At 39.4% G+C, this 12,624-nt stretch overlaps 1 protein-coding gene across 1 annotated transcript in view; it reads right to left on the bottom strand.

Annotated features, from left to right (window-relative positions):
- Positions 1–10,173: 10,173 nt before the first annotated feature.
- LOC145406313 (venom carboxylesterase-6-like) overlaps positions 10,174–12,624 on the bottom strand; it is a 92,226-nt gene continuing 89,775 nt past the window's right edge. The window contains exon 14 of the mRNA XM_080277480.1: positions 10,174–10,638. Within this exon, the coding sequence (XP_080133606.1) occupies positions 10,543–10,638 (96 nt within the window). The 3' untranslated portion in view covers positions 10,174–10,542. The remainder of the gene's footprint in view (positions 10,639–12,624) is intronic.

Raw genomic sequence — 12,624 nt, 5'->3', positions numbered from 1 at the left:
GCTGTCTGTGCAGAGGACATAAAGGAAGTGACACGAGGTCACCCCCAGGAGGCTATCTGTCAAGGCCACCGACTGGGTGTGGAAGTGTTGCCGCTCGCGAGTGAATAATTTTTTTTTTTTTTACTTGGGTATTGGCATATGCCTACTATTTTGTCCTACATATTAGCTTATGATTATAAATGTGATTATTCCTCACCCTTAAAATTATGGTAAAAGCCAGTAAATGTGAGCATTTTTCCCTAGCAACACCTGTACGGAGGGGTACGTACTTTATTTTAGGCCAGATGGGTGTGTAAGTATTGCCACTCACAAGAATTACATGAATTATTTCTTTTACTTTGGATATTGGCATATTTCTTCTTTTTTCAGGCTCATTATCTTATATCCATAACTGTGATATTATTACCCACCCTAAAACTACGCTAAAAACCATTAAAAGTGACTACAATATCTTTTAGCAACACTGTACAATATGTATGCCATGTTTCTGTGTTACTGTATAAATATTTTATGCATAATAAGATTACTGTTGATTCATCCATCAAAATACACAAGTGTAAGTTTTATTCATCTGAATGTATCGAATTTGTGATGCCTTGTACATAAATAGCTTCCGTTTCACATCGCAAGTTGGGGAAATGTGGCACCATTGTCCACAGGTGCGGGCCACACCTCAGCCGCAAACGGGCGGGAATCCGACTATAGCAGAGACAATCTGTCTGGCCCAGAAACCTGGTAGGGTTTAATCTTTTCTCTCTGTTGGGCTCCTCCGATCATAACCTAATTACCTTAACCTCTACTATCGCTCCGGTACTGCCTGTGGACCCTCCAGAGAAATGTCGTCTGTGGCACTGGAGCTGTGGATTGGTAGGCCCGCGGGAGGTACTTCTTTGATTTTCACTGGAATGATTATTGTTTCCATGGCCGGGAGCCATCTGAGTGTGCCATGCGCATTACGGAGGTTATTCTCTTGGGCATGGACGCATACATTCCTTTCTCATATCCTTTGATTGATGCAGGAAAGCATTGGTTTAATCACGCTTCTAATGCTGTCTGCAACAAGGAGAGCGCCTATAAAAGGTACCAGAGCCAACCCACACCTGAATCGCACCTTTTTTAGGTTTCTGCCTAGAATCATGCCATGTCTGTTCTTCGCTCTGCAAAAAATAATTTCATCCGTACTAAATACTCTCAACTCTACAACTCGAATTCTTCCCGCTCCTTCTCGCACCTTGCCAAAAACCTTTCTAACTACTTTACCTCATCATCTGCTATTTTTTTCTACTGATAAAGCAGATCTCGTTACCCAAACTTTCTTCTCCAGTTCCATCTTAGACGATTCAGGTGCTGTTCCTCCATCACTTCCCTCCTCTGACTTCCTCATGGCTAACATTATAATTTCTTCAGCTGATGTATTTTCTGCCCTCACTGGCCTCAATACTAACAAGGCATATGGGCCTGATGGAGTCCCTTCTGTTGTCCTCAAAAACTGTGCTTCTGTGCTTACACCCTGCCTAGGTAAATTTTGCCTGTCTTTCAACTTGTACCATTCCTTCTTGCTGTAAGTTTGCTCTCATTCAGCCAGTCCCAAAGAAGCGTGACCATTACCAACCCTCTAACTCTCGTCCAATTACTTTAACATCCTGTGTCTCAAAAGTTTTTGAGTTTGTTCATAACAAAAAGTTTTTTAAGCATCTTTTCCTATCACAACCTTCTTTCTGATCGTCAGTATGGGTTCTGTCAGGGATGCTCCACTGGCGATCTTCTCACCTACCTTTCAGACTTCTGGTCAACCTCCTTTCGGGACTTTGGTGAAAGCTTTGCCATTGCACTTCTTGACATCTCAAAGGGTTTCGATTGAGTCTGGCATAAATCTTTAATTTCCAAACTGCCCTCTTACGGTTTCTATCCTTCTATCTGTACCTTCATCTATAGCTTCCTTTCTGGTCGTTCTATAGCTGCTGTTGTAGACGGCTACCGTTCTTCTAGATCTATCAACAGTGGTGTTCCTCAGGGCTCTATCCTATCACCAACTCTCTTCCTTTTATTCGTCAGTGATCTTCTAAGCTGTTCATCTAATCCTATCCAATTGTACGCTAATGATTCCACCCTTCAACTTTCCATTCAGTTTTTGCAATCTCCATCTCAGCAGTTACATCAACAAACAAGGGATGAGGCTATGGTACACCTAATGTCTGACTTGGTTCGTATCTCTGACTGGGATAAAAATAATCTGGTTCTTTTTAATACATCAAAGACTCAGTTTTTACACCTATCAGCCTGTCAAAATCTTCCACAGGAGTACCCACTAATGTTTAATAATATCCAGTGCAATCCTGCATCATCCTTGAACAAGCTTGAAGTTTCATTCACACGAGACTTATCTTGGAAAGATCATATTGCATCTCTTGTAAAATCTACTTCTAAGAGATTGGGTGTGCTAAGCTGACTCCGTGCCTTCTTTATCCCTGCACAGTTGTTGACTTTATACACGGATTTTATTCGCCCCTGTTTAGAGTACAACTCTCATGTGTGGGGAGGCTCCCCACATACAGCACTTCTCGATAGGGCAGAGTTAAAGGCTATTCGTCTCATCAACTCTCCTCCTCTTACTGGCTCCCTTCAATCTCTGTCTCTTCGCCGCACTGTTGCCTCTTTATCTCTTTTCTATCGCTACTTCAATCGTCACTGCTTCTCTGAACTGTCTGCTTGCATTCCTCCACCTCTAAGACGGGCGCGTAGCACTCGTCTAGTAACAAACTCTCATCCCTTTTGTGTCCAACTCTCTAATTCAAGAGTTGACAGTTACTCTCGGTCCTTTATTTATGCAACAGGTCAGCTCTGGAACTGGCTCCCTCTGTCTGTATTTCCTGCTTCCAATGATCTCCAGTCTTTCAAACGCAGTGTGTCCAGGCATCGCAAAATTAATGGATCTTGAATTTGGCTCTCTTGTATTTTTTTTTTTCTTTGAAGGAATGTTTTGCGGGCTTAGCCTTTGGTTCCTTCTTCCTCCTGTATATTGTTACATAGCCTATTATTTCATCATCCTTTGTATAATTCTAACGTACAGTATGCTGCATGTTTGATCACGAGCGTGTTCTACCTCACTCCCCCCTTCTACCCTTATAGTAGAGTAAGTCGTTCTTTCTGTTGTTCAGAGCAGGAGTGTCAACTCTTTGTCCCCTATGGCTTCATTTGCGCGTCCTTCTTACAAGTTGTATCAAGCTCTGCCGGCCCTTATATAATGAGCTCAGTCTCTGCATTAATTGCCACTTAGATCTACTCCTCATTTTGCTCACATCTCTGTCCTCCCCTGTACAGTTGTTATTATTTTTGTGAGTGCTCAGGAAGTCTCCAACCATCTAACTGCTGTGTAATTTGAGTATAAGTGTTGTTGCATTTTTTCTTGTACTGTATAGCATAAGGTGTTAATTCGTAGGTCTGGTGAGGTTTTTGTGATTCATGTGTTTTGGGTGTCAGCCTTTATTGATAATATTTTGTATCTGTAATAATATATCTTGCATTCACTGAGCATTATCCGGTTTTCTCATTTTTATCAGGGCTGACTTAGATAAATTTACTCTTGCTAATTTCGTGTTAATAGAGGCTATTGCAGTTAACCATATATTTAACCTGTTTTTTGCCATTACATTATCCTTATTAGTCCTGAATGTTTAGTTGTTAGTTTGAGCATTAAACTTTAACTTGTAATTTTACCTAACTCTTTTGTTTTGAACCTGGAACTTTGCGGGACAGTTTTCTCTGTTCCGTAACATAAATTTGGCGACCTCTTATCAGGATATTCAGGATATTATCATAAGGATATTGCTTGATATTTTGTGACTGTGATTTATTCATGATGTCTACTATTACTACGCTTGATGAAGCCAAAGATTTTTTGTCAAATGTGCAAACAGTGTGTGATGTGGAAAACAGAACAAAGAATGAACTTAAGCTTGTTGCTCAACAATTGGGAATTGTTGTTCGCTCTCATCATTCTAAAGATCAAATTGTTGACATGATTAATGAAAGCTTGTTTAATGTAACTCCTCCAAATGAGCAAACGCAGATTGAAATAGCTAAGTTACAGCTAGCCCTGCAGGAGGCTCGTGCTAAGGAGGCTGAATTTCAGGCAAATGCTAAGGAGGCTGAATCTCAGGCTCGTATTCAGGAGGCACAGGTACAGGCTCAGGCACAAATTGAACTTGCTAGGATTCAGGCAGACCATGAGTATCGCATGAAACAAGGTGGAACTGGATCATCTAGCTCTGATGATTTTGATGTGGCTAAAAATGTTAAACTTGTCCCTCCTTTTAATGAATCTGATTTAACAAAGTATTTTCAGTTGTTTGAGAGGGTAGCTACAAGTTTTAATTGGTCCAAAAAGTATTGGCCAGTACTCCTTCAAACTGTTCTCACCGGTAAAGCTCAAGTAACTTATGCATCTTTGCCTCAGGATCAATCTGATAATTATGATGTAGTTAAGAGCTTGATTCTTAAGGCCTATGAGCTTGTTCCTGAAGCCTATAGAGTAAAATTTAGGACAACTTACAAGCAAGATAAGCAATCCCATGTTGAGTATGCAAAAATCAAAGAAGATCTGTTAGAGCAGTGGTTAAATTCTCAGAATGTGGATTCTGATTTTGGTAAATTTAAGCAGATGATTTTGTTGGAGGACTTCAAAAGGTGTATTAATAATGATGTAAGCCTATATATTGATGAGAAAAGAATAGATAATTTGTCTGATGCTGCAGTTTTAGCTAATGAATATGTTCTCACTCACAAGAGATATTCTAAAGAAAAAAGGAAAGCTGAGAGTAAGTACGTTGCCTCTACTCAGAGTACAGGTAACAGGAAAGAGAATAAAGATGATGTTTCTCAAGAAGTAAATACCAGCTTCACCTCTAGATTTCAGAAAAGTAAATGTTTTTATTGTAGTAAGCTTGGTCATACTACGGAGAAATGTTTCAGGAGACAGCGTGATGTGAACAAAAAGGAGTCTTTAAATATTCAGTCAATTGGTCTAGTGCAGTGCTTCTCAAACTATCTTATGTGGCGGACCGGCAGTTTTTTTTTTTTTTTTTTTTTTCAATGTGCAAGCGAAGCAAGCCAATCCAAGGGCAATCATCATTGACGTAACAAGTCTTCCCAGTGTGCCATTGACCAGTACCATATTTGTGCCATATAATTAATTGTTTACGATCCGAGACATTCGTAGTAATATTCATTTATACAGGAAAAATATAATGAATAGATAATAAAAGTAAGTTGACATTTTTTTTTTTTAAATTGATTTTGTAAACATGTAATTCAATATTACAATATAAATAAAACCATTATTAACGACTCAAACTAGCAAAGCCTTATGAACAAATATAAGCATGTGTATGAGTAATAAAACGAAAAATTATAATGAATAAAGTAGCTTGAAAATTATATATTTTTCTTATTTCAAACCCCAATGAATAAATGTTAAAATACAAATTTGAAAGGAATAGGTAACATTAAATTTAAATGAATGATTATTCTATTAACACAATACACAGGCAATGCAAAACCTTAATCTCTACTAATGTGAAGGGTGAGCCTGCTTCTTATTTATCAACTTATCCAATCGTGGTTCAATTGAGGACAATGCCACTCGCAATGGAGAATGAATATCCATACAATTCCTGTATTTTGTCTTAATGACACTCATTGTTGAGAAGCCAGTCTCGCAGAAGTAGGTTGAAGGAAAAGGGAGAAGAGTTTTCAGAGCAATTTCACTAAGCTCAGGATATTCTGCTTTCACTTTTATCCAAAAGGAAGCAAGTGATGTTGAAGTTTCGAAACTTGTCTTCAATCCTTCGTCAGCAGCCAGCTCCAACAATTTATCCTCCATAGTGACACTTAGGTCGAAGTCATCTCTCAGTGGCATAAACGGATTTCGGATCCATCCAGTCCCTTTCCGTGGATCTTCTTCTGCTGGAAAGTAATGCTGAAAATGATCTGCCAAATTAATCAAGTGTTCATTGATGACATTTCTTGGAGATGCAACATTAAGGTCTTCGCCTGCATCGGCGATGACTGTTGCCAGTTGGTGAAACATGTCATAACAATCTCTTGACACTCGATTCTTCCATGCTTCTAGCTTTCGTTTTTGCCCATCGATCTTGTCTGCCATCGTAAAACACGATGCCATCCTTCCTTGCATGGAGATGTTGAGATCATTAAAGATGGCAAAGATATCAGCCAAATAAGCCAGCTTGGCTAGCCAATCCACATCTCGGAACAATTGTGACCAATTTGTTTTTTTGTCCTGAAGAAACAAGACAAGTTCGTTTCGTAGCTCAAATACTCTTGACAGAACTTTTCCCCTCGATAACCAACGTACATCGGCATGCAATAGGAGCTGTTTATGATCAGCTCCCATATAATCACATAATGCTGTGAATAGTCTCGAATTTAAAGCATTTGCTTTACATGGTTCACAATTTTTACAACCTCACTGAGCACACTATTTAGTTCTGTTGACATTTTTTTTGTTGCAAGACTTTCTCGGTGAAGGAAGCAGTGTGTTGACTTACATTCTGGGGCAAGTGCCTTGATCTGGGTAACCACACCTGAATGTCGTCCTATCATTGCGGCAGCACCATCAGTACATACGCCTACACAAAACTTGAAATCCAACCCACATTTGTTAACAATATAGTCGCTCACAGTCTTGAACACTTCAGAACTAGTTGTTTTTGTTGGTAGTGAAGCAGAGAAAAAAAACTCTTCTTTCAAATCGCCCTCATGTTCACAGCGCACATACACCATCAGAACTGCCTGATTAGCAACGTCTGTACATTCATCAAGCTGCAAAGAAAAGTACTTTGCTAATTTAATGACACGAATGATCACTCAGTGACTGCAACACTCGGGCCAACGAACTGATCTTAGTTGCCCTATCATCATTATCTTCGACATATTACTGTCAAAATCGAATGACTTCCTTGCTGTTTTCCAATAAACCTTTCCACGAACACTGGTTTAAACAAGTTCAAAACTGTTCAAGCTGAATTTGCCTCGGGAACCTTGACATTTGACATTGCCTTTTGACCATGACCTTTGACTGATTGCTCGCAAAATCGATTCACTGTCCTTGCCTTTACCTAAATCCTTCAACAAGGTTTAGTCGACATCAGATAATGACTGTTTTAGTTGACCTGGCCACATGACCTTGACTTTTGACCTATTGTACTAAAACAATGGGTAAACTTCTTGGATGATCCTAATTTTGTCACGAAGCTTGACCTAAATCAGATTAAAATTGTTGCACTTGCTTTGGTCACACCCAGAAACTTGGGTCGAGCTTATACCTTCCCTTGTGGTCTTGATCATTGATTGTTCACTGAAGTGGATCCCTTCATTCTTGTCTGACCCTTAACACTTTCACTCAGATAAAAAAAAAAATTGAGTTGACAAAGGCCTTCGACTTTTCCCTGTGATCTTGACCTTTGACTAATTGTTCTCAAAATTAAATAATTATTCTTGCTTTATCATCAACCTTTCTACTTTATTTGGCCGATATTGAAAAAAAATAAAAAGGCTTTGCCTTGTGAACTTAAGGCCAATTGTCCTTAAAAAAAAAAAAAAAAGTTACCAACTGACCATATACCCGACTTAGTATGGTTAAAATCGAAAAAAAAAAGATTAATTTAATATATTATAAAAAATATGGCAAGAATGAATGAAAGGCTAGAGGCCCGCAAGATTATTCTCATAGGGGTCAGAATTACACACGAGTCAAAATCTGACCTTCACCTGTGACGTAGACCTTTGGAAGAGTGTTTTCAAGGTTAAATCACTCCATTTTTGCCTCACCACGAACCCCTCCTACATTTTTGGTCCAAATGGACAAAAAACTATTCGAGTTTAATTTGTTAGGCCAACGTTTGACCTAACGCTGCAGCCTTGACCCATTGACCTATTTTTCTTGAAAATTTTATTCCTGATTTTTATATGTGTTTTTCTCAACCCTTCCACCAAGTTTGGTTAAAACCAGATAAAGTCTTCTTTGAGTTATGTTACACGCGCGCGCGCGCACACACACACACACACACACACACACACACACACACACACACACACACACACACACACACACACATATTGGTGAGGTTTATAGAGTACTCGACTCCCATTTCAAGTGACCTGAGTTCGAGCCCCACTCAGACCGCGCTATTTACGTGGATGAGGTGAGCTCTCACCTGTCAAGATGTAGCTCAAGGCGCGCTGTAGTTGAAGACCTGCAATGGTTGGAAACCCAGTGGGATAAAGATCAGATGGTCTGTCCCCTTGTGCCTACGCCTCCCTCTGGCCTCGGTGAGGCTTGGTAATGTGTCGGCTCTCCTCAGGAGTTGCCAGGTCAGCATGTTGACCCCCTTAGTTTACGATACTAGATTAAGGACTTATGTATTTTCAGCCACTGGCTACAATGAATATAAAAATAAAAAAAAAATTATTTTAATATTATTATTATTATTATTATTTACACACACACACACACACACACACACACACATATATATATATATATATATATATATATATATATATATATATATATATATATATATATATATATATATATATATATATATATATACGAGTATATAGAAAGAATGAATGAAAGGCTAGAGGCCCGCTCTCTCATCTCATCAGCGGTTTGAGTGTCCACTGCAGGCCCAGCCTATCTCTACCGAACTGGGGACGATACAGCCAATGTATGTATACCAAGTTGCTTAGGCTGTCTAGTAGAGATTGTATGTAGGGTGAGAAGTGCTTATAAGTGTAATTGTTGTGTTGGAATGGCTTTGTATGAGTGTATGGTCTGTGAACCAAGTGTAATCGGCCCGCGCAAACCGACTGGGTGCAAGCATACACTACAGTATGCAACACTGGTTCAGTCACAGCACCCCTTGTGCCCGCCAAAGCAATACGTGGCCAGAAGAACGCTCCCAAAGTTTTTTTTTACCCTGCCGGGGGGCGAACCCTCGTCCTTCAGTGTTCGAAACCACACTCTTAACACTGTACCACAGAGGCTCTCTCTCTCTCTCTCTCTCTCTCTCTCTCTCTCTCTCTCTCTCTCTCTCTATATATATATATATATATATATATATATATATATCCGGCCCTGTTGACTTGGCTATATTAGAGCAATATCCAGTGAAATTGTGCAACATCTTGTGCCAAAACGGGGAGTAACTGTCGGTTCTATGCAATAACCGGCAGTGAGTCAGGTCAACTTTTCCTGTATGCTGTAGACAACCGGCGCCCGGGAATACCCAGCAACGTGCCAGCCAATGAGAACGCCCGCAATGTGGTAACCATTTAATTGTGGGAACAGCCCACCTGGAACACCGAGCCTGCTGCCACTCTCACCACTCTCTCATTCTCTAAAGGATCTCGTTCAGTGAAGATGTATCTATGAGCTCTGCTCTTGTGTTCATGAAATGGCAAAACCCAAGTGATAAGACTTACTCTGTGGCCTCGTATCCCTCACTTGTTGTTGCAAAGGTTGTGGCTTCTCAGTGCTTCGTGTCCAAGTGCTCCTTCGTGATTCTGATATCACTGTACAGGTAATTACTGCACCTACACCTCACGGGAAGCCCGGTGTTCTGTACTGTATGGTGTACAACTCTACTCTCCACTAATGCCAACATTAGGTGAGTATGTACAGTATGTATTGTTTGTCGGAACAGTATCAATACTGTATTTTATGTTTAATTTTCATCTTTTACTCATGGAAAAGTTTTTAAGATAGAGGGTCGAGAGAAGAAAGACGAAAAATCCACTGGGGAAATACATGCTTTTCACTGGCGGAAAATGTCTGGTAGCTGTACGGGTTTCTACCTAATGAAACTACCAACGAGCTTGCATTATGTTACAATATCTTGGTAAGTCCATTCTGTTAAATATTACTCATAATAACATGGAAAAATAAACTAAAGAATTTAATCTTTAGCATTTATTGGTGAATTGATGATTTGGACATTATTGTTGTACCGTAGAATTATCATGATTCCCTTGCACGCAGTTGTGCGTTAATACTTTCATGTAGAATAGTTATGTGATCCATGTCGTTATCAAACAAACGTAAAAGGCATATTACGGTGAAACAGATTATAGTCCTTATTCCCCTTGCGTGAGGCAACTCTCTATCACATTTTTCCATGGTGAATCATTCAGCACTATACACCAAAATATCATTCTGTGTGTTATTTATTTCAGGCTAACATCGATACAGTTTACACAGCTAAGTAATGTATACCCGGGCTTGAATGATGAGTGATTATGTGTGACCCATATAACTGAGCAGACCTTAGCTAGTTCTCATTCTGTCAAGTCTTTTTCTGTTACCTGGACCCTACCACGCCTTCATTTTGGGTGGGAAACGATGATGATAAGAGTACAAGATACCAATAACCACTCGGATGCTGAGATAAACTAGTAAGGGAGAGGTGCTGAGGAGCCTCGTTAACGGGTGAGGATACGGGCCTTGTAGAACTTGTACATCTACAGCTCTGTCTTGTCAGACGTCCTTGGCTCCACGAGGTAAGGATGGAGGGCTTTGTTGGTTGGCGTGGGCAGAGACGAGAGGAAGTTGCGCACCTGAAACACATCACAGATATTTACTCATCATCATCATCACGGGGTTGGAAGATGTAATATGAGGTTTACTGCTGTCTTTATTGGTGTAAGTCATAAGAAGAAGGAAACCTTATTTACAACTTCTCTCCCTCCATCTCCTACTTATAATTTAAGTTAGGAATGGGTAGGCTAGGTTAGGATAGGAAAATTTTGGTTGGATCAGATAAGGCTGGATTAAAATAGGTTGGGTTAGGTTCTGTTAAAATTGGTCAAGTTAGGTTAGGTTATGGTAGATTAAGTTCGGTTAGGATAGGATAATTTTTTGACTAGTTTAGTTTAGTTCAGGTTAAGTTAGGTTGGGTTAGGTAAGAAAAGGATTAACAATGTTATCTTAGGTTAAATGAGGTTAGGCTAAATCAGGTAGGGTAATTATTACCTGTAACATGAGTCCTACTTCCTCTCCTGCCATACTCTCCATGGACGTAGAAAATAAGTGTAGCTAATGCGAAAGAAAAACTACTAAAAACACTGATCGGTGAGTCAGTATAATCATGAGTGTTGGTGATGATTCATGAGGCTGAACGAGAAGCAGAAGCGATTGCATTTTAATTCAGAAGAATATCATGATATTTTATGCTTCAACTATAGCAAGAGCGTTGCTTTAGAGAGAGAGAGAGAGAGAGAGAGAACTTCGTATGTGTTCACGTTATTTCGTTCTTATATACTCCCGTCTATTATACTGAACTCAACATTTATTAAATATAAAGGTACCGAGCTTTGATAGATAAAAAGAAAAATTGCCTCAGAAAAAGGATCTGTCATCCGTACCCCAGACTGTATAACTTTTACATAATTTTCAGCATCAGTATTAAGGATTATTCTTTCATATTAGGATGACGAACCTACCACAATGCCTTTTCTTATGTTTCAAAATTAAGGTGACACGATACCATCCATCCATAACTCTATCTGTCTATCTATATTCTGTCTACCTATATATATGTGTATCAATATCGTATATCATCATCATCATCATCAGCAGCAGCAGCAGCAGCAGCAGCAGCAGCAGCAGCCATAACTAGTCCACTGCTGAACAAAGGCCTCCCCCAACCTTTTCCACGAATTCCTTGACTGAGCCAATCTTTGTCACGTTTCCCTGCAAATTTCTCTGTCTCATCTCTCCATCTCCTGTCTAGCCTTTTTCTGCTACGCTTACATTCTCTTGGTGTCCAGTCCGACAGCCTCTTACTCCATCGGTTATCCCTTATTCTTGCTATATGGCCTGCCCACCTCCATATCTGTTCTTTTGTAACTTCTATAATATCTTTGACTTTAGTCTGCTCTCTCACCCAAGTTGATCTTTTCCTGTCTCTTAAAGATATTCCCAACATTGACCTTTCCATTGCTCTCTGAGAACGAATTAATTTATTTTCCATCGATTTTGTCAGTTTCCAAGTCTCACAACCATACGTCATAGCTGGAATTATACATTCGTTATATACTTTTCGTTTCATATAAACTGGCAAGCTACTTTTCATAATGTCTCTATGTTTACCGAAAGCTTTCCATCCAATTGTAATGTGTCTTTTTATTTCGCTATCATGATCTTTCATTAATTTTAGTATTTGTCCCAAGTAGTTGTACTCCTCAACTTCTTCAAGAATTTCATCGCTTATTCTGATGACGCTCTTTGGTGTTTGTGGATAAAACATTAGTTTTACTCCGGTTCATCTTCAGCCATTCTTTCAGACTTTCTCTGTTCAGGTCTTTTAACATTTCTTGTATTGCCTCCGCTGTTTCTGAGATTAGGACAATGTCATCTCCAAATCTTAAATGGTTTAGCTTTTCTCCATCAATGTTCACTACTTTGTTTTCCCAGAGTAGCTTTCTGAAAATACTTTCTAGGCATGCTCTAAATAATTATGGTGAAATTGTATCTCCCTGACTCACGCCCTTGTCAATCTTAATTTTTTCTGAGTCCTTATGTAATTTAACTTTAGCAGTTTC

This window comes from Coenobita brevimanus, chromosome 8, assembly GCF_032717465.1.
Source record: "Coenobita brevimanus isolate Jiangsu-jjx chromosome 8, ASM3271746v2, whole genome shotgun sequence".
Taxonomy (NCBI): Eukaryota; Metazoa; Arthropoda; class Malacostraca; order Decapoda; family Coenobitidae; genus Coenobita; species Coenobita brevimanus.
The sequence above is the reverse complement of the archived record's forward strand: the minus strand, read 5'-3'. Positions and strand labels throughout refer to the sequence as shown.